General features: G+C 42.1%; 1 protein-coding gene across 1 annotated transcript in view; it reads right to left on the bottom strand.

The window, feature by feature from the left end:
• Window positions 1-5,754: 5,754 nt before the first annotated feature.
• Window positions 5,755-25,746, bottom strand: part of Rabex-5 (Rabaptin-5-associated exchange factor for Rab5) — a 68,990-nt gene continuing 48,998 nt past the window's right edge. The window contains exons 9-11 of the mRNA XM_080286362.1: window positions 18,759-18,890; window positions 13,178-13,306; window positions 5,755-6,499 (exon numbers count right to left, since the gene is read on the bottom strand). Coding sequence (XP_080142488.1) covers window positions 5,795-6,499; window positions 13,178-13,306; window positions 18,759-18,890 — 966 coding nt within the window. The 3' untranslated portion in view covers window positions 5,755-5,794. The remainder of the gene's footprint in view (window positions 6,500-13,177; window positions 13,307-18,758; window positions 18,891-25,746) is intronic.

Raw genomic sequence — 25,746 nt, 5'->3', positions numbered from 1 at the left:
TTCAGAGACTGCTTGAAAACATTTGACATGAAATTACTTCCTCGGTCTGACTGTACCTCCTTGGGCAGACCAAACTTTGTGAAGAACCCTAGCATTTCCTTAACCACGTTCTTGCTGAGATGTTTCTAAGTGGAATGGCTTCAGGATAACGAGTAGCCATATCAATCATGGTCAACACATAAGAAAATCCTGAAGAAGTCTTAGGAAGAGGGCCCACAATATCCACCAACACACGGGTGAAAGGCGCCTCAAAAGGAGGAATGGGAACTAGAGGTGCAACCTTTTCGGTCTGATTACACTTTCCCACAACTTGACAGGTGTGACAAGACTTACAATACCAGGAAACATCCCTGAAGATACCTGGCCAGTAGAAGTGTTTCAAAATGCGTGCCACAGTCTTCCTCACTCCAAGGTGTCCTGCCAAACTGGAATCATGAGCCACTCGAATGATATCCTGCCTACAAACACGAGGGATGACAACTTGATGTACAACCTCCCATTCACAGTCGGCTGATGCTGTTGGGGGTCTCCACTTCCTCATAAGTACTCCTGACTTTACATAATAACAAGTAGAAGCACCGGCTGACTCTTCTTCACTGTAAGCAGAGTTAGCTAGCCCTTTCAACTCAGGGTCAGCAACCTGCAACTCAACCAACTCTTGACGAGACAAATTATCAACACTACGGGGTACTGCCTCATCTGGTGAGTGGTCCAAATTAGCAAGAAAAGTGTCAGCTAGGATAACATCATCATCATCATTATCCTCTAAATCACCAGTAACTTTAGACTTAGCCCTAGTGACAGCACATGCAGGGAACACATCAGGGACATCACAATCCAGGGACACAGCCACTGGCTCACTAGACAACTGAGGAGCTGGACACACTTGACTTCCACCAATATCATTTCCAAGTAAGAAAGTTACACCTGACATTGGGAGTGTCTCAACCAACCCAACCATAACAGAACCATTAACAAAACCAGACTCTAAATTCACTCTGCACAGAGGAACAGAGAAGTAATTATTCCCTACACCTTGTAAGATTACAGTTTCATCAGAGGAATTAACATTAGAGCCTAGAACACTGGTCAGCATAAGGGATTGGCAAGCACCTGTATCACGATATATTTGAACTGATTTCCTGTCATTACTGTCCAGAGGACTGACAAAACCATCAGACAGGAAATTAGCACAAGAACTCTTGAGAGTGTCACCCACGTTACTGCTCAAAAGAGGAGCTCCATCATGAGAATTTAAGTTACCCCTCAAAGCAGGTTCAGTTAACTCAGTTAAAGCATTCTGGGAACTCTCAAGAGTGGACACTAGACCAATTGACTGAATATTTAAAGACTCCTTTTGTTCACATCACGCTGTCTCCTGAAACATCTCTCCCGTAGTATGACCAAGCTTACTACAATAAGTACATTTACTTTTCTGAAATCTAGAGGTGAAGCTGGTATTTACTTCCCTGAGAAACATCATCCTTATTCTCTTTCCTGTTACCTGTACTCTGAGTAGAGGCAACGTACTTACTCTCAGCTTTCCCTTTTTCTCTAGAATATCTCTTGTGAGTGAGAACATACTCATCAGCTAAAACTGCAGCATCAGACAAATTATCTATTCTTTTCTCATCAAGATATAGGCTTACATCTCTACTAATACACCTTTTGAAATCCTCCAGCAAAATCATCTGCTTAAATTTGTCAAAATCAGAATCCACATTCTTAGAATTTAACCACTGCTCTAACAAATCTTCTTTGATTTTTGCATACTCAACATGGGATTGCTTATCTTGCTTGAAAGTTGTCCTAAATTTTACTCTATAGGCTTCAGGAACAAGCTCATAGGCCTTAAGAATCAAGCTCTTAACTACATCATAATTATCAGACTGATCCTGAGGCAAAGATGCATAAGTTACTTGAGCTTTACCAGTGAGAACAGTTTGAAGGAGTACTGGCCAATACTCCTTAGGCCAATTAAAACCTGTAGCTACCCTCTCAAACAACTGAAAATACTTAGTTAAATCAGATTCATTAAAAGGAGGGACAAGTTTAACATTTTTAGCCACATCAAAATCATCAGAGCTAGATGATCCAGTTCCACCTTGTTTCATGCGATACTCATGGTCTGCCTGAATCCTAGCAAGTTCAACTTGTGCGTGAAACTCAGCCTCCTTAACATCAGCCTCCTTAGCACGTGCTTGAAATTCAGCTTCCTTCACACGAGCCTCCTGCAGGGCTAGCTGTAACTTAGCTAATTCAATCTGCGTTTGCTCATTTGGAGGAGTTACATTAAACAAGCTTTTATTAATCATGCCAACAATTTGATCTTTAGAATGATGAGAGTGAACTGCAATTCCCAATTGTTGAGCAACAAGCTTAAGTTCATTCTTTGTTCTGTTTTCTATATCACACACTGTTTGCACATTTGACAAAAAATCTTTGGCTTCATCATGTAGAAATAGTAGCCATCATGGATAAGTAACAGTCACAAAATATCAAGCAATATCCTTATGATAATATCCTGAATATCCTGATATGAGGTCGCCAAATTTATGTTACGGAACAGAGAAAGATAATGTACACTTTAAGTGAGAATACGAAAAGTCACTACTGTCCCGTAAAGTTCCAGGTTCAAAACAAAAGAGTTAGGTAAAATTACAAGTTAAAGTTTAATGCTTAAATTAACAACAAAACATTCAGGACTCATAAGGATAATGTAATGGCAAATAAACAGGTTAAATATATGGTTAACTGCAATAGCCTCTATTAACACGAAATTAGCAAGAGTAAATTTATCTAAGTCAGCCCTGATAAAATGAGATACCAGATAATACTCAGTGAATGCCAGATAAATAATTACAGATACAAACTATTATCAAAAATGACTGACAAAGAACCCCACACGAATTACAAAAACTTCACTAGGCCTACAAATTAAACTTATGCTATACAGTACAAGAAAAAATACAACAACAGTTATACTCAAATTACACACAGCTGCTAGATGTTTGGAGATTTCTTGAGCACTCACAATAATAATATCTGTACAGGGGAGGACAGAGATGTGAACAAAATGAGGAGCAGATCGAAGTGGCCATGATGCAGAGACTGAGCTCATTATATAGGGGCCAGGAGAGCTTGATACAACTTGTAATGAGGACGCGCAAATGAAGCCATGGGGACAAAGAGATGACAATCCCGCAAAGTATAACAGAGATGTCGACTTACTCTACTATAACGGTAGAAGGGGGGTACTGAGGCAGAACACGCTCGTGATCAAACATGCAGCAACTGTGCGTCAAAATTACACAAAGGATGATGAAATCATAGGCTATGTAACAATATATATATATATATATATATATATGGTGATATGTGGTAGGTGGGGGCACTCACCATACACTCACTCAATGTAGTGCTGCTATCAGGTGTCTGTCCTTTCCTCTCCTCCATCCTTCTTTCATTCATTCTTTCCTCATCCTTCTGCCTACAGGTGACTTTACACTCCCTCTTCTGCCTTTCTTTCCTTCATTCTTTCCTTTTCCTTCTGCCTGTGGGTGATTCTACACTGAGTGACAAGCCAGATGGTTTCCTGAACACCAGGAAACCATTTACTATATAACCATATTTTGGCGCCTAGTGGTTTAGTGGGTAATTACGGAACTTCAATCGGATTGAACCTGCATAGGTTTATATCCAAGGGGTGGTTGGGGCTCACTGCTCATGTAATGCCACTCAGGGATGAGTGAAGCTGGTCACTCTCATCTTAAATGTCTGGACCAACTTGCCTAGCCCCAGGCTCCTAAGCTCCTCATGAGGCAATGAAGGATTGGATGATGAATGAATGATATAGGGTGATCATGATGGGAGTGCTGTGTAATGATGACTTTGAGCTTTAGTCTACCACTACTGCATCACACCATGTCACTTAGTCATCAAGGTACATGTTGTTGAATGAACATGTGTTTAGAACACTTGGTGAATTTTCCTCCATCTCTTCTATCATCTGAAACTGGCGACCGTCAGGATGGATTTCAACTCTGGAAATGAAAAAAAGTCCACAGGGGCCAAATCCAGAGAGCAGGGCAGCTGGGGAACAACAGTCACCTTGTGCTTTGCCAAAAATTCACAAATAAGGAGCTACATGTGAGAAGATGCAATTTCATGGTGCAGCATCCAGGTTTTGTTTGCATACACCTCACACCTCTTCAATGCACTGCCTCCCTCAAATGCATCAGGACATCCAAGTAAATCTTTAGTGTCTGACCACATGGAACAAACTCGTGATGAACGACTCTTCCATTAAAAAAGGACTATCAACATCATCGTCACATCTGAGCGACTGTGACGTACTTTTTTTTGGCTGTGGCGATGATGTTCGAACCCATTGCGACAACTGTCTTTTTGTTTCGGCATCATAGCCATACACCCACACAAAAGTTGTTCCCAGTTTGAAACAGATTTTACAAAATCATTGCTCTTCAAGATCCTTCACTGTTCAACTTGCAACAAACTGCCAAGTGCACTAAACACACATTCACTCAGGTGCATGTACCTCAATGGCTAAGTGACATGGCGTGATGCAGCTAGTGTCACTTCAGCGATAACACCTATCATCCATACACATGCGAGGGCTATCTCATACAGAACTGGTGTATACTAGTGGGAGTGTTTTTACGATGCTGATCGGTCTTACGGTAGATCAGTAAAGTCTGTTCTAATGGAATTCAAATCCTTTAACTGTTCCCTGTCCCACCTGGGATTCAAACTCACATCCATTATGACAGCTGACCATATAAAGAGTGGTGAAATCATCACTTTTTATGAAGTAAGAAAGAAGTTCAATTGAGTGGGGAGTGTCATTAATGTGAAAGCAGTGAGAGGAGTGTTAATGAACTAGTGTGTATAGAGTAACCAAATTACATGCGCTGGGGATGTGGCCACTGATGACACTGCACTCCAAACAAGGTGACCTACATCCAACATGAGGACTGTTGCACTCATTTGGGCCTACATCTTGCTTACCATTTTCTGCAGGGAGTTTATTTGAATCCACTCTGGATGGTGTGCTGAAGTTAAGATTCGGCCCGACTCAGGCAGAGATGTAAACACACTTTTACTACCAGAAGATGCAATGTTAGCTCTGTAATGCTACATCTGAGTACTGTATTAAGATGAATTTACAGACAAACTTGACTGAGAGAGAGAGGGGGGGGGGGAGGATTATTTTTGATGAGGTGTATACAGAGATGATTAACTGTAGTACAGAAAGTGGGATGAACTGTTTCTTGGAAATATATAAGAAAGTTTGGATGAGTAGAAATAAACCAACTAAGGCATGGGAGGCATGTAATGTGAAGTGAATTTTATGGTAGCTTATGCCTGTGGGATGGAGTCTGGATTCTGGGTGCTTGAATGGTGAGTGAATATCTGTGGTCCATTCCATTTGGCATACTATTGAATAATTTTTCCTCAGTTTTCTAGACCCTTCCTCATTCCATCTTTGGATGAGAAAAAGAACTTGGGATAATGATGAAGAAGATAAATCATCATCGAAACCATTTTGCCTATCTAAAGATGGAATGAAGTAAGATCCAGAAACAAAGAAAATGAGAATGGGCAAAAGTGAGAGCTATCAACAGCATGATCAACAGCATGTCCAATGAAATGGAATACAAACACAAGATCTTTCACACATCACTTTAAATATCCTTTGGTGAATAATACATATGACTTATTACTGTTTAGAATAAAAGAAATAGCAGAACTTCAGAAATGGTAAGGTTGGATCTCAAAGAAGGTTATCAAATGTCTGAACTATATCTCCCAACACATTATATACTTTATCAATGGTATCTGGCTCCTCTGCTGCTGCTGGCTTTACCCTGGCCTCTGATGGTGTAGGAACTAGAGGAGGAGGTAGAGGAGATGAGGCTGGGTCTGCAGGGGTGGAGAGAGAGGAAACTTGTCCAGCATCACAAGGAATGCTGGGTATCTGGCCTCCTTGCACGCTGAACCCAGAATATGGGGCCAGGCTGGATGAGGGTGTGACTGTGGGTGGTGGTAGAGATGGTGCTGCTAGCTGCTCTTCCTCAAGAGGACCAAAAGGATCTAACATCCCTGAGAAACTTGGAACTCCTGTCCGAGAGCTTCTATGATCATCTGCCAAGGTAAAATTCTCCTGCTCATTCTGGTTTAATCTAACAGGAATTTTTTCCTCTACTTTACTTGCAGTAGCCTCCCCAGAGGTACCAGGGAGGAGAGACAGCCCTGGGTCAATATCAGACAGCTGCTGGAGGAAAGATAGGCCCTCTTGGGCAGCCAATATGTCTGGACTAAGGGGACCAGAGATCAGACTGGACTTGCTTAATTCTTGACTGTTTTTTTCTACTGACTTTGTAAATGTATCTTCTGGATGAGCAGATGGTATCAATGTAGGATTGGTTTTATTCAATGCTGTGACTGCTCCATCTGGTGTTCCAGCACTGTCTGCAGCCTGCAAATATGAAAATTTTTAAAACTAAATGGATTACTATTATCAATGTCATCATTATGCTCTCTTTCCCATCTAAGAGTATGGGTGAGGCAGGAGCTAGAAACAAAGAAAAAAGGCTGAACTATCAAAGAACATACTCAGTTGAAATGGACCACAGGTGCACAACATCCACTCACTAGATGTAGTGCTGCTCTTGGGTAACTACCCTTTCCTATCTTCCTTCCTTCTTTCCTTCCTACCTCTTCTGTCTTTATTTCCTTCATTCTCTCCTCTCCCTTCTGTCTACTGGTGACTCTACACTGAGTGACAAGCCAAATAGTTTCCTGTAAACGAAACCATTTACTCGTACTATGCTGGGTGATAACATATCACCAAATTATGGCCCCTAGTTGTTTAGTGGATGATTAAGGTGCTCCAATCGGATTGAGCCTGTGCAGGTTTATATCCATGGAGTGGTTGGGGTATATTCCTCAAGTAATGTCACTCAGGGATGAGTGAGGCTGGTCACTCTCATCTTAAATGTCAGGACCAACTTACCTAGCCCCGGGCCGCTATGCAACTCATGGGGCAACACAGGATTACATGATGAATGAATGAATGAATGAATGAATATATCCATCCATCCATCATCCAAACCTATGCCGCTCCATTAGGAGCACAGGAGCTTGGCACTAGGCAAGTTGGTCCTGACACTTAAGATGAAAGTGAACAACCTCAATCATCCCCGAGTGGCATTATTAGAGCATTAACCCCCCCCACACACACACACAACAACTTTCTGCTTATGTATGTATTTTTCATTTTTTTAAGTTTACAAGAGCTTAAAGTATACCTATGGGATACAGTTTTTATCTATCAGTAAAAAGAAAAAAAGTGGTGCAACTTTCATCATGTCATTTTATTAGTAAATTGTATATATTTAGTTTTAGTAGCATTAAATGAGACAAGATTGTTTTGACCCCATTCACTGATCATAGATAGGTCTTGATTTATGGAGATGGCTGTACTGAGCTGAGAGGTAAAGATATTAGACTTTGTAAATGGGTGTCTGAGTGTGAATGAACTATGTAATGTTGAGTCATCTGCATATGAGTGGATGGGATTGTGGGTGACAGATAAGAGATCATTAATATGAACCAGGAACAGGGTTGGCGCCAGAACTGATCCCTGCAGCACACCGGCATTAACTGAGTGGAAATTGGAATATACATCATCTACTTTTACTCTGATTTTCCTGTCACTGAGATATGAGGAAATCAAAGGAACAAAAGACATTAGTCCATAGCAAGGGAGTTTGGACAGCAGGGAACGGTGCCATACTCTGTCGAAAGCTTTAGGAATATCAAGGGCTACTGCATGAGTTTCTCCATGTTAGGTCAATTGATTGATGGATGGTATGAGTTAGGACATTGAGTATGTCAATGGTGGATATGTGAGTGGGTTTGAAGGTGGAAGGTGTGATAAGCTAAAATAGTGACTGGGTATGGTAAATAAGTGTGTGATAATGCAAGGTATGGAAGCTGAGGAAGTGAGGATTTTGACAGTGGATGAAGCTGGTTAGATAAGGTAAACACAGACAAGCATTTGTCATGAATATGGCAACTCCTTTTATCCCTCACCTGAGGACCTGGAGTGGCGGCGTCTTCGTCGTGGGTCTACCCCCAGAGGCTGTCAAAGAGAAGAGGAGGACAGCATGGGGGCCAAACCACCGCAAAACCCCCCCCGGCCCCTCACGGGGCTCGAGTACCTGGGAGTGGCTTCAGACGCCCGGGCAAGTACCACATCTCCCAACACAACAAACACAACAACACCGTTTTTTCTACACCGAGAAATGACTCCCTGGCTGTCATTTCTCGACGACTTCTTCTAGCCAGGGATATTGAGAGCAATCCAGGACCCACCAACAAATACATATGTCCAACATGCTCAAAACCTATCACGTCGAGCCGACAGACAAAGGGTTCAGTTCAATGAAATTCTTGCAAGAACTGGACCCATTACACCTGCACAACACTTGCATCCAGAAAACATTACACAAACACCTGGACCTGCTCCTTATGCTCCTTCCCCCCACCCATCAACATCCCTTCCAATCCTACTCCTACTTCCTTCACACCTCCACAGCCAAACCCACCGACACTTCCCACACCATCCAGTCCCCCAACTCCTCCCATTCCAACCCATCCTAATCCACCTCAACCCTTACTTCCATCACAACCTCCTCCTACCCCTTCCCCTCCACCCACATCACCTCCCCCCTGTGCTGCAGCAGCCAACACACATCACACACACAACATAAACATCATTCGGTTAAACATAGATGGCATAAACACCAAAAAACATGAACTCACACAATTCATCAAACAACAGAACATACACATTGCCATCTTACAAGAAACAAAACTACACAGAGCCCTAAAACACCGACATTTCATAACTTCACCACCATTCGACAAGACCGGGCTGATGGCGGTGGCGGTGGACTCATCACCCTGGTACACAAATCCATCAACTTTGCAGATACCAGTGCACACACACAGTCACTTCTCCCCCCACGTGACACCACAACAGAAATACAATCAATTAAAATACGCACTGGCAACAAATCACACATAACAATCGCTAACACATACATTCCCCCCCAATCGTCCCCCACAGTACCACACAATTACTCTCCACAGATACACTACATCACTAACATACCCAACATCATCCTGGGTGGTGATTTCAACCCCAAGTCGTCGGCCTGGCATGTCAACAACCCTGACACAGACAGAGGGCTGGTACTACAATCCCAGACAGATCACCTTTTCATACTGAACAGTCTGGACCAACATATCTATATCCCACACCAAGCCCTCTTCCTCCCATCATCTCCAGACATCACCTGCTCTCCAAACCTCGCCCCCACTACATCATGGGGAGTGGTCAAAACCCTAGGTTCTGATCACCTCCCAATCATCATCACTACCAAAACCAGAATCACCCCAGCTGGCCACAAACACACATACACTAATTACAAGAGAGCCAACTGGGAGGCCTTTGTAACTGAAACAGAACAACATCTCAAAACACTAAACAGTACACCCATCACAAACATCAACACCGCTGTGCACACTTTCAATACAATTATACAAAATGCAGACAAAAGACACATCCTTAAAGGCAACAGAAAGACACAACCCCAACTTCACACCAGAAATTCAAGGCCTCATCAGACAACGGGACACACTGCGACATTCCCCAACACCCCATACACAAGACACCGTACAAAAAATACAAGAACTCAACACTCAAATAAACAATAAAATATCAGCACAGCAAACACTAAACTGGAAAAATTACCTCCAAACCCTTGACCACAAAACAAACATCAGCAAACTATACAAAACACTAAACAGCATCACACTTTCCAACAGCAACACCACACAATCACATTCTGCCATCACAACAAGACACCATACCCTCAAACAAACAACAAGCAAACACTCTCATCAATCACTTTTCACAAGTCAGCCATCTAAACCACCATCCCGAAGACCGACGTATCATCCGACGTAAGAGACAGTTCCCCACAGACCCAGACTACGCACCTTTCACTTACAACCAGACGAAGCACATCATTAACAACCTCAAGCACTCATCTGCCTGTGGACCAGACAACATAAGCAACATTCCCCTTAAACACCTAGGACCACAAGGCATACAAGCACTCACCAACATATCAAACTACAGTAACTCACAATTATACCTGACTTCCAATCCTCCGGGACTCTACCTTCCTCCCAGGCCAATCTGCACATCTTCCACATCCATTCTACTACTATCTCTCCCCCATGCTTCAGCATTTCACCACACACTCCATCAATTCATGGGGCTTTCCCCGATTTAACTTTCTTCATTGCTTCCACAACTTCTATCCTACTGATTTCTTCCTGTCTTCTCACCTCCCTCCTTCTCCCAGCCATTCCCCAGCCACTTATACACGCATTACTTCCATCCTGTATGTTCAACAATTCCTTAAAGTGTTCTCTCCATCTGCTCACTTTTTCTCCCTTCTCCACTAGTAATCTACCATTTTTATCTTTCAATCCCCTGCTAACCTCACTTCCACCCTGTCTTACTCTCTTCACCTCTTTCCAGAACATCTTCTTACAGTCCCTCCACTTTACACTCAAATTCCTTCCAAATTCCTCATCCACTCTCTTCTTACTCTTTCTTACTAATCTTTTCACCTCTCTCTTTCTTTCTACATATAACTCTCTCTTCCGCCTCTCAACTTCTTCCACGCTCCTATTTCTCATCCATTCATTGTATGCTTTCTTCTTTTGTGCCACAGCCTGTCTCACCACTTCAGTCCACCACGCTGTTCCTTGCACCCCCCTCCGTCTTCTCTTCCTCCCACACACCACATTTAATTTTGGGCACTTCCACTTGTACTTTGAGTAATATTTTGTCAGTGTAACAATATTTTTACTTAGGGACTTTTTACAACTCTGCTTCTAACACTTTTCAGCAAACCTACATCCATACCACAACGATCCATAACTTGCTCATTTGTGCGTTCCTTAATGTAACTCCATATGCCCCTCACAAAGACCTCTTTTCTATCTCTCTTACTCCTGACTTTCTTTTCCAACATTGTTCAATCCTTCTTTCCACACATGAAAATGGAGGACCACATTAAAAAAAAAAGAAATGCATCTCACTCTAAAGGCATTCGCTTTAATACTCTGTTCTCTCAGGCATGGCAGTCCTCTTATGTATCATACACCTCTACACATCACCACATCAGTGCTGACATCCATCATCTATAATGAATATATAATAGGACTGTCTCATACAGGGGGGTGTACTGATATTAGCGGGAGGTGTTTTTTGGACATGTCAGCGGGTTTTATGGTATATCAGTAAAGTCTATCAGAAGGAAATTCAAATTCCTTAAACTGTTTCCCGTCCCAACTGAGATTCAAACCCGTGTCCAACTCTCTACTGACTCACTTCCCTGGTCCTTATCCATCCATCCATCCATTATCTAAGCCCATCTTGCCCCATGAGATGCATTGGAGTCCGGAGCTAGGCAAGCTGGTCCCGACAATTAAGATGAGAGTGACCAGCCTCACTCATCCCTGAGTGGCATTACATGAGTTTTATACCTCAACCACTCCTTGGATATAAACCTTCACTGGCTCAATCTGACCGAAGCGCCTTAATTACCCACTAAACCATCAGGCGCCATAATTTGGTTATATGGTTACCACCCACCATAGTAAATGATTTCCTGCTTGTCACTGAGTGTAGAGGCACCTGTAGACAGAAGGAAGAGGAAAGAATGATCACTGCCCTTAATGAGCCTGCAACCATCCTTCCCTCCTAAAATCTTTTTTTGCACTCCACTATCTAAACTGCCATCCTGGTCCATCACTGTACCTACATGTGTCATGGACAAGGATGGATGTTTAAACAATGAAGTGCAAAAAAGATTTTAGCAGGGAATGAAAGTTGCAGGCTCACTGAAAGCAGTGATAAGCACTAGGGAAGTGGGTTGGTAGAGAGGTAGCCTACTGTCCTGATGGACACACACAATCCAAAATTCCTTAATTTCCCTCCTTAAGATAATTCAGTATCAGTGAAGCAGCCTTTCCTTAAAGAAAATAAATAACAATAAACATATATATGAAGTACTTCTGTCTTTCTTTCCTTCATTCTTTCCACTTCCTTCAGCCTGTGGGTGACTCTACACTGAGTGACAAGCCAAATGGTTTCCTGTGCACCAGGAAACCATTTACTGTGCTGCGTGGTAACCATATAACCAAATTTTGGGGCCTGGTGGTTTAGTGGGTAATTATTGCTCTCCAATCGGACTGAGCCGGTGAAGGTTCATATCCAAGGGATGGTTGAGGATGATTGCTCATGTAATGCCACTCAGGGATGAGTGAGGCTGGTTGCTCTCATCTTAAATGTCGGGACCAACTGCCTAGCCCCGGGCTCCTATGCTCCCCATGGGGCAATGTAGGATTGGATGATGGATGGATGAAGTACATAAATAAATAAACATATCAATAAATTATTACATTCAGTAGCAGCAGCAACAATAGTAATAACAACAGTAGTGGTAGTAGCAGTAATCCATCCATCCATCCATCCATCATCCAATCCTATGTTGCCCCATGAGGAACCGAGGAGCCCGGGGCTAGGCAAGTTGGTCCTGACATTTAAGAAGAGACTGACCAGCCTCACTTATCCCTGAGTGGCATTACATGAGCAATAAGCCCCAACCATCCCTTGGATATAAACCGACACAGGCTCAATCCGCTTGGAATGCCTTAATTACCTACTAAACCACTAGGTGCCATAATCTGGTTATATGGTTACCACCCTGTGCAGTAAATGGGTTCCTGGTGTACAGGAAACCATTTGGCTTGTCACTCTGTGTAGGGTAACTGTAGACAGAAGGAAGAGGAAAGAATGAAAGATAGACAGAAGAGGAAGCATGGAAAGATGGAAGGAAGAAAGGAAAGGGCAGGCACCCGAGAGCAGCATTACATCTAGAGAGTGGATGGTGAGTGCCCCTACCTACCACTAAGTAGTAGTAATCATAATAATAAATGCTTATATAAAAATAATTACATAAAATATACTAATTCTAAAATGGCTGGAAGTACCAATAAGATTAACCTGTGGGGTGAGAGGAGGAGGTAGCAGTGCAGTGGATGGGAGATCATCATCAAGGCGAGCGGAGCGTGCTGGTAAGATGGTCAAGGGTGTTCGTGCCACCACTGCATCCACTTCTTTAGTAATACTCTCCTGCAAGGTATATAATAATTATGGAATTACAAGTATTCTTCAGTGAAAACTAATGATGAATTAACTCTTCATGTTATTTAAGAAACACTATGAAGCTGCAAAGATCCAACAAACAATTTTTTAAGTATGCATTTATACCTTGTATACTATGAAACAGACGGATTTTTCACAAGGAGTGGCACTTTGACCTGAAGTTCCAGGAGAAGTGCCTGTACCCTATAAGCTCAGAAGCTCATTAAAAACTTTATGGTTGAAATCTATCTATCTATCTATCTATTGCCTGACGCCTCAATCCCGTTTGGGGTGGCCACAAACAAATCGCCTCCAAGTCGCCCTGTCCCCCGCCATTTCACTGCCCTGCTCCCAACTCACACCCCCCTCTCTCATATACCTCTCCACCCCATCCCTCCATCTCATCCTCGGTCTCCCCCTCCCTCTTCCACCCTCCACCTCACTCACATACACTCTCTTTGTCAGTCTTTCACCCTCCATCCTCTCCACATGGCCAAACCACCTCAGTGTGTTCCTCACAACGCTTCCTATCACATCCACATCCACACCACAACGTTCCTTTATATCCTCATTCGTCAGCCTGTCTCTCCACGTGACTCCACAGGCTCCTCTTAAATAACTCATTTCCACTGCTCTCACTCTTGACTTGTGTCCTTCCAACAATGTCCAAGCTTCACTTCCGTACGTTAGAGTTGGTATCACAATACTGTCATGTAGTAACTTTTTTACTTCCATGCTCACTTCCCTGTTTCCTATCACTGCTTTCAAGGAACCAGCAACCTTTCTTCCCTGCTGTACCCTTTCAAGCACTTCACCCTCCAAACCTCCATCCTTACTCATCACACTACCCAAATACTTAAACGTACTCACATTTTCCAATTAATATGAAATGAAAAGAATGGTTCTTTTAACTACTCTAACACTTAGTTCCAATGGTTTTGAAAAACTCTGAGAACCTGATAACAGCTGCAGCACAAAGTAATCTAGACCCCCACTATTGGTAAAAAGAAAATACATAAGATTCACCTGCTACAGCACCTTTACAAGGACACACAGAAATTTCCATATATATAAGTTACGAATGAATAAGCAGGATATTTAAAAAAAGATCAGTTTACAGAATACTAGTTTCCAAACTATCACTTAACCCTCTCCAGGCTAGAACAACTCTAGTATTGTATTCCACCAAATGCCACACAATTTTATGAAGCTAACAGTGCACCACAGGAGCCTGAGAGCTGATTATGTCACAATTAATATTCCCAAGATTGTAACGACTCTTACTACTGTATTTCACCAAATGCCAGGCAATTTTGTGCGTCTGAAAGTGCATCATACAAACTGGATAATTAATATTATCACTAGCGCTTTCATGGCTGGAACAACCATCATTCTATTCCTGCTAATGCCAGATAATTTTGCTCAGCTAAGAGTGTCACAGGAACCACAAAGAGTTCAGTTTCAGTTTATAACGGGAAACAGAAAAGAATCATTACCAATGACAATGGTATACAATAAAAATGTTACATTACACTTAACAGATCAGAATGCCTATCATCTTTCAATAATTTCTTATTACTCGAAGTAACGTAGTGCTGCTTTGGATGTCTGTACTTTCCGCTCTTCCATCCTTCCTTTTCTGACTTTCTTTCCTCTTTCTTCTGCCTATAGGTGACTTTACACTCCCTCTTCTGTCTTTCTTTCCTTCATTCTTTCCTTTTCCTTCTGCCTATGGGTGACTCAACACTGAGTGACAAGCCAAATGTTTTCCTGTACACCAGGAAACCATTTACTATGCTGGGTGGTAACCATGTAACCAAATCATGACACCTGGTGGTTTAGTGGGTAATTAAGGTGCTCCAATCAGATTGAGCCTGTGTAGGCTTATATCCAAGGGGTGGTTGAGGTTTATTGCTCACATAATGCCACTCGGGTATGAGTGAGGCTGGTCACTCTCATCTTAAATGTCAGGACGAACTTGCCTAGCCCCGGGTTCCTATGATCCTTGTAGGGTGACATAGGATTGGATGATGGATGGATGGATGGATGAAAGTGACATAATTTATGTGACAATTCCATTCTGAGCTCTCACCTCAAATACTAAATTGTATATGTGAAAAATGAATAGCACTCAAGTCTCCCTGCAAAAGCCTCTCCCTCTTCCCCACAGTACTCCACTCCATCTTCCCCCACCCATACACTGACTACCCATACAGTACTGAGAGACAATTACCAATACATAAAATGGTAGGCTACACACCTGGACCTGAACAAAGAAATTGTATGGATGGTATGGGGTACTGACGATATACTGTGTGGGTTACTAGCCTCTTCACCTTCCATAAAGCCTTCAAATTCTAAGACTGACATCTAAGAAAAATTTAAGTACAGTCATAAATTTAGCATCCAATGGCAGCTAATGGCAGCCCGTGGAGGGCCACCATTAGATGACCAATGCTGATGCAAGCAAGCAGGCTGGTACATTTATGAACAAAACAAAATAATTCATTCAGCAGCTTGTCTAATCAAGGTACAGTGTCACAAGTATGTTATTTGGAAAGAGACAATCCTTAACGTCAGACCAATGCTGATGTGGGATGAGGTTCTGCATGGAAACTCCCAATACAGGGGCCTGAGGGAAATGGCTCAAGACTGCGATAAATTTAGATCTGTCATCAAGAGGAAAAGAACTACACATGCTACCATAATATGACTTTTAAATGTTAATATAAACTTGGTACACCAAAATGCTAAAAAAAAGTTACTCTCAGCTCAAATTTGCTAAATTACTAGTTGAATGTCAAAGTTATCAAAACCAAAGATCTTAAAGGGTAAAAAAATAAAAATAAATACATACATAAATCCATTCATCCATCCATTCATCATCCAATCCTATGTTGCCCCATAAGGAGTGTAGGAACCTGGAGCCAGGTAAGTTGGTCCTGACGTTTAAGATGAGAGTGGCCAGCATCACTCATCACTGAGTGGCATTACATGAGCAATAAACCTCAACCATCCCTTGCATATAAACCTACACAGGCTCAATCTGATTGGAGCACCTTAATTACCCACTAAACCACCAGGTGCCATAATTTGGTTATATGGTTCACACGCAGTGTAGTAAATGGTTTTCTGGTGTACAGGAAACCATTTGGCTTGTCACTCAGTGTAGAGTCACCCACAGGCAGGAGGAAGAGGACAGAATGAAGGAAAGAATGACAGAAGAGGGAATGCAAAGCCACCTGTAGGCAGAAGGAAGAAGAAAGAATGAAGGAAATAAAACCAGAAGAGGAAGGAAGGAAGGAAAGAATGAAGAGAGGAAAGGGCAGACAACCAAGAGCATCAAGTGAGTGGATGGTGGGTGCCCCCACCTACCACCAAATGCACCCACTTCTCACAAATACTGCACAAGACGGAGTTACTTCTCACATCCTTGTGGTAAACTGCAACTGGCCACACTCCTTCTGCTCTGACAGCACTATCACCAGCCCTAAATACCATCACTTTCGTTCGATCCATATTTACTCTCAAACCCCTGCATCCTATTCCATCTCTTCAATTCGTAAATCTTTCCTTCGCCTCCCTCTCATTCTCCATGATCAATGCCATGTCACCAGCATTCAACGTCTCCCATGGGAGTCAAGTTTTGATGTCATTTGAAAGAGATTCAAGCATCATAATAAACAAAAACTGACATCTGATGCATGCCAACATTCACAGAAAACTCATCACTCAACTCTCCATTCACTCTCACCTGGGTGCAAGCACCCTTACATATTGCCATAATCATTCAAACTAGACACTCCTTGATCCCAAGCTTTCTCATTGTTAACTTCACCACCTACTTATGAACTTTGTCAAAGGCCTCCTCTAAATCAACAAAAACAATGTACAGCTCCCTTTCCTTTCCTACATACTTTTCCTGAAGCTGCCAGACAATTTTGCATAATATAAGTAAGTTCAGTATATATAAGGGAGAGGTTAGTTTATTCAGCCAAGACCTGCATGAAACTGAGTTAACTTTCACTGCTGCAGGTCCATTTAGGTATTTTACTCTTGCTATAGACAAATGATTTTATCTAGTGGAGGAAACCTACAGCAGTTAAAGAGTTAATCACCTGGAATCTAAGAAATTGCCTAATACTGTTGTTGCTGATCAACTCTGGTCTGTCTGACCAAGCAGACCCTTCAACAGCATGTACGCAATCGCCCCTGAAGGGCCATTTCATGCAATGAACTGATGTTCCCTTACAGCTGACAGCAGCCTGTCAGTGAGTCATGGGAATAAGTGTGGAGGTTTGGTTCTTGAATGGACACTGCATTTGCACATCTCCACCTAGTTAACAGGGGCACCACAACAGACTCCACATCACCCTGTTATTTGGTTACATGGTAACCACACAGCACTGTAAATTATTTCTTGGGCTACAGGAAGCCATTAGGTTTGGCAATTAGTGTAGAGACATCTGAAATGCAAAGAAAAGTAATAAAGTAATAAAATGTGACAGGAAAGAAAGGAAAGAGAAGAGGTGAGGCAAAATGCACAAATAGAATGATAAAGTTGACGGATGAAGTGTCAGGACTGTAAAATATCTTAATACATAATAACCAGCAACATACATAATATAGTCTTGAGGTTAGGTCATTGTCAAACCTAGGGGCAAAAGGAAGTGATGTTAGCACCTCTCCAGAATGCCTCTCACCAGCACAATAGCCCACAAACAGCGCCTCGTGACCATACACACACATAGGCTTCTAGAACATTTCAACAACAGTATAGCCCACGTGACACGACCCCTGCTAAACGAGAATGTAGGAATCAGAGATCAGAAGGGGGCTGGCGATCGTAGCGAAAGGTTGTAGAGAGAGAGAGAGAGAGAGAGAGAGAGAGAGAGAGGAGGCTAGCAACAGGGCGAGAGTGTGCCAGAGAGAGATAGAGCGAGACAGGGAGGTAGCTAGCGGGACTCTACTTTATACTTCACTCGTGTGTGAGAGACTTTGTTAATATTTCCAAGACAAATAAAAATAGTCCCATACTAATCTTTACCTCTCCTGTCATTACATGACAAAAGGGAACGAAGATTACCTACTTACAAAAATACTCACGTATAACAACCACTCGTCCACGAGTCTATGTATAACTGATCTACAAAACACACTACAAGAAGCTACAAAGTTTCTGTAAGAGATGTAGACAGTACTATATCAACTGAGTGGATGATGGCTGCCACCACCTAACATGGTAAATGTCTACAGTGAAAAGGATGTGGGATAATGAATGAGAATAATTTGGGGAAGAGATAAAGACTGCTGAAATATTTATTAGGATGAAATACAGGACTAAAGGTCAAGTAAATCACTGCTGCATGGATTTTTTGCTTTTTACAATGCCTCCAGCTGAACACTGGGATGCGGCATCAGGAATACTATAAAGTCATACCTTAAGAGCATCCATCTCAGCAGATAAAGCTACAGCATCTGCATCAAGAGTGTCAAGCCGCCGCCGCTGCCCACCACGTCCCATAATCACTTGCTCTAGCATATTCAGGCTCTCCTGCATCACTCTCAGGCCCTGGAAAGTAATGTGAAGTGACATCATACACTAACTCCTTTGATCATTCACCCAGTAATCAGAATCACACAACCAATTCTTATTTCTTCCCTAACTGGGTTAGCCTGGTAATGGTTTCATGAATTTTGAAAGTTAGCTTGCCTGTCATGTGGCACAATATTATCCATCCATCATCCAATCCTACTTCGCCCCATGAGGAATGTAGGAGCCCAGGGCTAGGCAAGATGGTCCTGACATTTAAGATGAAAGTGACCAGCCTCACTCATCCCTGAGTGGCATCACATGAGCAATAAACCCCAACCACCCCTTGGATATAAACCTTCATCGGCTCAATCCAACTGGAGCGCCTTAATTACCCACTAAACCACCAGACGCCATAATCTGGTTATATGGTTACCACCCAGCATAGTAAATGGTTTCCTGTTGTACAGGAAACCATTTGGTTTGTCACTCAGTGTAGAGTCACCCACAGACAGAAGAGGAAAGAATGAAGGAATGAAAGACAGAAGAGGGACCCTGAATTATTCTGATATCATGCAGGATAGAGCTGGTGAGACTCCAGTCTTTCAAACGCAGTGTGTCCAGGCATCTCAAAATGATCGGATCTTGAATTTGGCTCTATATTGTATTTTGTTTTTCTCTTGGAGGGAACTGTTACTGCGGGCTCATGGCCTTTGGTTCCTTCTTCCTCGCATAAAAAAAAAAAAAAAAAAAAAAAAAAAAAAAAAAAACACCCTCTGCCAAATAAGAGCAAATGTGTGCCATCTGCAATGAACAAAGAGAAGTGAATATAAGGCTAGTCACCATTAATGACACGTAAACTCTCCATAGGATGAACTACAAATCCAGGAGAGGTGGTGCTGGTATTATGGCGGCCATAACGCAGCAGAAAGTGTTAGAAAATATGAGGGTACATGGGAATGTCTAGTAATAACCTAACCAATGCAATGGTTTATTTATGCATTTAATCCTCATTAATGCCAATCATCCATCCAGCTGGAAATATCTGTGTGTGACTAAATGGGTACAAGCTATCTCTATAATACTGTACTTTCACTGCAATGGCTGAACTCAACAAAGTGAGAATCTCTACATAGTAAAAGAATTAAAATTACTTGACTGATAAGCATCTCTTTTACACTGCTGCAGGTGGAATGGGATTAAACCCTTCAATATTGTGATATCTCTTACAGTTATTCTTGCTACTTCCACACAATTTTATTCAGCACAGGAAAACTCTCTCCAGTTAAAGGCATTAATGAAAGCTATATCTACCTTATCAAGTCTGAAGTGTTGTTATATGCTATAATAAAGTAGAACACCTATTTAATGCAAACTGATTTGATCTTAAATTGATATCAATTGTACACAACATAAATTACGTACAAATTTTCAATTTAAAGCATATTCTTCTGACTGGACCCAAGTTAAATTTGGCATATCGTGGAAATTTAATGTTAAAAAGTTTAGTACCTAATGTTTCTTGCCAGATACTTCTCTGGGCATTCTGCCTGCACCCTGGCCCGTGCTCCCAGTCACCCACCACACAAAGGTTCTCAGTTCACTTGTGCTGGTTCTAGGCAAATGTAACATGAGGCAGTACACAATGTACTCATACATACCACACAATAATGATGTCATTCATCTCCAGACTTCAATGCAAGGAAAGGCTGGTGCTAATTTATCACTCTGACATATACTTTTCATAATTATTGGTTAATAAAAGCATTTTTATTATTCTGTGCTTCTCTCAGGTACCAAATACTTTTGTTCCAGTAAAAAAAAAAAAAAAGCTTCAATTTGGTGTGAAACCGATTTAAGACAACCTCTCATGGAACCTATCTCATGTTAAACTGATGTTCTACTGTAATATCTTAAAAAGAAAATAAATAAATATATATGCCAGGATCAACTTGCCTAGCCCTGGGCTCCTACGCTCCTCATGGGCATTTTTACTGTTCTGTGCTTCTCTCAGGTACCAAACTATTTCATTCCAGTAAAAAAAACATTTCAGTTTGGTGTGAAACTGATTTAAGACAATCTCTCATGGAACCTATCTCATGTTAAACTGATGTTCTAATGTAATGTCTTAAAAAGAAAATAAATAAATATATATGCCAGGACCAACTTGCCTAGCTCCGGGCTCCTACATTCCTCATGAGGCAATGTAGAATTGGATGATGATGATGATGATAATACATATTTACAGACAGACAGATAGATAGATAGATAGATAGACAGATAGACAGATACTGTATACATACCAAAAGGTGATGACTAAGGACCGAACAAAGGACATGGTACGGATAGCTACATGGAATGTAAGGGGTTCAAATGATGAGGTGAAAGAGAGATTGTCCAGGTGCTTGAGGATGCAAAAGTGGATGTAAGTGGATTAGCTGAAACTAAATGCAGAGGTAAGAGTGTAAAAGAATGGGAATATGGATGGGATGTATGCACAAGAGTAGGTGAGAATGAGAAGGTAAAAGAAGGAGTGTGTATTGATGTGAGTAACAGATGGAAGGAGAGTATAAGAGAGTATGGATCAGTTGACTCAAGGATGGTGTGGGTAAGACTGAAAGTCGGACTACAAATGTAGACGATTGTATGCGTATATGCGCCAATGCAAGATCGTGCAAGCAGAGTGAGAGAAAAATTCTGGACAAATGTGGATGCGTGCATGGAAAAGTTTGAAAGGAATGAGAGAGTGTTTTGATTGGAGATATGAATGGAAAAGTAGGGATGTGAAGGTGGATGGAGTATTTGGTGAGTGGGGTGTGCCTGCAGAGATGGATGAGAATGGCAGTGCTTTAATGGATATTTGTGCCGGGAGGGGGCTGGTGATAGCCAATACCCTCTTCAGGCACAAGATGATCCATAGGTATACGTGGAGAGTGATGAGAAGGGTCGGTGGTGAACTGAAGGAAGGGAAGGCAATGATTCATTATGTGTGTGTGAATGAAAGGATGAGAAGGTGTGTAATGGATGCAAGAGTATATAGAGGCTGGGGGAGTTTACTTTCTGACCACCACTTGGTGGCGGTGAGAATCAAAGTCCAAATGAAATGGAGAAATAGAATAAGGGAAGGACAGGATGTAGTATATGAAAAGAGGGTGGAAAGGTTACAAGAGGATGGAAAAAAGGCAGAATATAAGAGGGAAGTGGAGGAGCAACTGGGTAAATATGGATTGGAGCAGATGGGGGACGTGGAAGGTGTGTGCAAGATATCCTCAGAAGAAATCTCTGCAGCATGTGAGGTGGTTTGTGGGAAGAAGGGAAGGCAAAAGGGGATGCAGGGACCAGCATAGTGGAATGAAGAGGTGAAAGAGGCTGTGGCACAAAACAAGAAAGCATATGCCTGTAGTGAGTGGATGAGAAACAGGGACATGGAAGAAGCTGAGAGGCAGCAGAGAGAGTTATATGTAGAGAGGAAGAGAGAGGTGAAAAGATTAGTAAGAGAGAGTAAGAAGAGAGTGGATGAGGAATATGGAAGGAATTTGAGTGTAAAGTGGAGGGAACATAAGAAAATATTCTGGAGACAGGTAAAGAGATTTAGACAGGGTGCCAAAGAAGTTAGTTGGGGAGTGAAAGATAAAAATGATAGATTACTAGTGGAGAAGGGAGAAAAAGTGAGCAGATGGAGAGAACACTTTAATGAATTGCTGAACACAGAGAATGAAAGTAATGCAAGTATAAGTGGCTGGGGAATGGCTGGGAGAAGGAGGGATGTGAGAAGAGGGGAAGAAATCAGTAGGATAGAAGTTGTGGAAGCAATGAAGAAAGTTAAAATGGGGAAAGCTCCAGGAATTGATGAAGTGTGTGGTGAAATGCTGAAGCATGGGGGAGAGATAGTTGTAGAATGGATGTGGAAGATTTTTTTTTTTTTTTTTTTTTTTTTTTTTTTTAAATAACAGAACGGAGGAAGGAAAAACAAATGGAGAAAAAAAATAATCCATACACCAGATTACTGGTGTCCTCTGTTCATAAAATATCTGTAACAGTTAGACTTGAACCGTTGTAGGTTGAAATTTGGAGGAAAACAACTCTGGGGAAGCGAGTTCCAGAGAGATGCAGTTCGGGGAATGAAAGAATTCTGATAGGCAGAAGTTCTGCAATATGGTTGAGTGACATTCCAGTCATGAGCACTACCAGATGCCCGTGTAGCACGAGGGAAGGCATGGAGAGGTGGCACCATGGACGCAACTTCGTCTGAGCATTTGCCAAAAAAATATCTGGAAAATAATGCAAGGGAGGCAACATTCCTTCTTACTTGCAGGGGAGGTGCAGATTGGCCTCGGAGGAAGGTAGAGTCCTGGAGGATTGGAAGTCAGGTATAATTATTCCCTTGTACAAAGGAAAAGGGGAAAAAGAAGTGTGTGGTAATCATAGGGGCATTTGTCTTCTTAGTATAATAGGAAAAGTGTATGGTAGGATACTTATTGACAGAGTTAGGGAAATAACAGAAGAATTAATTGGAGAAGAACAGGGAGCCTTTAGGAAGGGAAGAGGTTGTGTAAATCAGATATTCATTCTTAGATCTTTAGAGGAAAAGTTTCTAGAGAATGGAAAGAAGTTGTATGCGGCTTTCATGGATTTGGAGAAAGCATATGACAGGGTGGATAGACAAGGATTGTGGAAAGTATTAAGAATATATGGAGTAGATGGGAAGTTGTTGAATGCTGTGAAGAGTATGTATCAGGATGAGAAGGCTGCAGTGCATTTGGATAGTGAACTGAGTGAATTTTTCTTTCTGAAGATTGGATTGAAACAAGGATGTGTCATATCTCCATGGTTGTTCAGTCTGTATATGGATGGGGTCATAAAAGAGATACAAGGTAGGACTGTAGATGTTGGGGTGGCCCTAGTTAGAGAGGGCAGGGTTTGGAAACTCCCTGTATTGTTGTTTGCAGATGATACTGTGTTGTTAAGTGAAGATGAAGAGGAGCTGCAAGGCTTGGTGGAAAAGTTTGGGAGAGTGTCTAAGAAATGGAATCTAAATGTGAATGGAGGGAAGAGTAAAGTGATGGTGTTCAAGAGAAGTGAAGTCAGTGAATGTACATTTAGATTGGATGGGGAAGAAATGGAGAATGTGAGTGTGTTTAAGTATTTGGGTAGTGTGATAAGTAAGGGTGGAAGTTTAGAGGGTGAAGTGCCTGAAAGGGTGCAGCAGGGAAGAAAGGTTGCTGGTTCCTTGACAGCAGTGATAAGAAACAGGTAAGTGGGCATGGAAGTGAAAAAGCTACTACATGACAGTATTGTGAAACCAACTTTAATGTACGGAAGTGAAGCTTGGACGTTCTTGGAGGGACAGAAGTCAAGAGTGAGTGCAGTGGAAATGAGTTATTTGAGGGGAGCATGATCAAAGAATCATTCAACTCTCCCAACACATTTATTCCTTGCACCCTTCCATCTGCCACAATCTCAGCCACCCTTTCCTCCTCTACATTTAACAATCTTTCAAAATACTCTGCCTATCTCTTCCTTACTGCATCGATCGCAATTAACATCCTTCCATCCTCTGCTTTTACTCGTTCTTCCTTCCTAGACTCTCCCTTTCGCACCCTTTTCACCTCCTTCCAAAACATTTTCTTATTCTGTTGAAAATTCTCTGTCAGTCGCCTACCCCACTTCTCATCTGCTGCCACTTTAGCATCACGCACAGCCCTTCTCGCCCTATTCCTCTTTTCCTTATACCTTTCATATGACATCTCATCCTTCCTCTGCAGCCACACTTCATATGCACGTCTCTTCTCAGCCACAGCCATACTTACTTCCTCGCACCACCATTCACTTCCTTTTCTTACACCACCACCCACATGTCTCACACCACACACCTCTTCTGCATGCCCCACCACAGCACTCTTAAATAACTGCCATTCCTCCTCCACACTGCCATTTTCCTGATCTTTCACTGCGTTCCACTCATCTTTCAATTTCTTCTGATACTCTATCTTTTTCTCTCTTTTATCCAACTCACTCACTTTCAAAACCTCCCTGCCACACCTAACCCTCCTAGCTCTCACCCATCTCTTACCTAATCAGACATACCTCCACCCTCCCCTCTCAGAACTCTCACATCCAACAATCTTCCTATTACATTCCTAGACACAACCACATAGTCCATCAAAGCTCTATCAACAACCCTTCCACCCTCCTGTCTCACCCATGTATACTTATAAATATCTTTCTTCTCAAACAGCGTATTTCCAATCACCATCTCTCGCTCAACACACATCGCTATCATTCGTTCCCCATTTTCATTTCTTCCAGGCACACCAACTACACCTTCAACTGCTACATTTCCCACTCTAGCATTCAGGGCTCCCATCATTACCACATTCACATTTGCTCCAAAACTCTGAAGACACTCATCAACATCATTCCAGAAAGACTCCCTCTCTTCTTCATCTCTTTCACTACCAGGCCCATATGCACTCACAAACACCCACAACTCACGTTCAAATTTCGCTTTCACCCACATCAGTCTCGATGACACCTCCTTCCATTCAATCACACACTGCTGTACTTCCGGACTCACTAACAAGGCCACACCTTCTCTTGCCCTTCCTCTATCAACACCTGACAATCTTCCATTCACACTTCCAAACATAGACTCACCCTTCCCTTTCATCTTCGTTTCACTCAAAGCTAACACATCCAACTTTCTTCTCAGAAACATTCTCCCAATCTCCTCCCTTTTAGCCTCAATCGTACTACATCCACGCACATTCATAGACCCAATCTTCAGGGTACGGGGATAACTCCATCCCCCATCCCTTTCTCTGGCCTGTCTCTTTTTAGGAACTAAAAAACAGAGAAGGGGGTCCCTAGTCCCCTCACCCCACCCCTTTTAGTC

The sequence above is a fragment of the Coenobita brevimanus genome, chromosome 111 (genome assembly GCF_032717465.1).
Source record: "Coenobita brevimanus isolate Jiangsu-jjx chromosome 111, ASM3271746v2, whole genome shotgun sequence".
Classification (NCBI taxonomy): domain Eukaryota; kingdom Metazoa; phylum Arthropoda; class Malacostraca; order Decapoda; family Coenobitidae; genus Coenobita; species Coenobita brevimanus.
The sequence above is the reverse complement of the archived record's forward strand: the minus strand, read 5'-3'. Positions and strand labels throughout refer to the sequence as shown.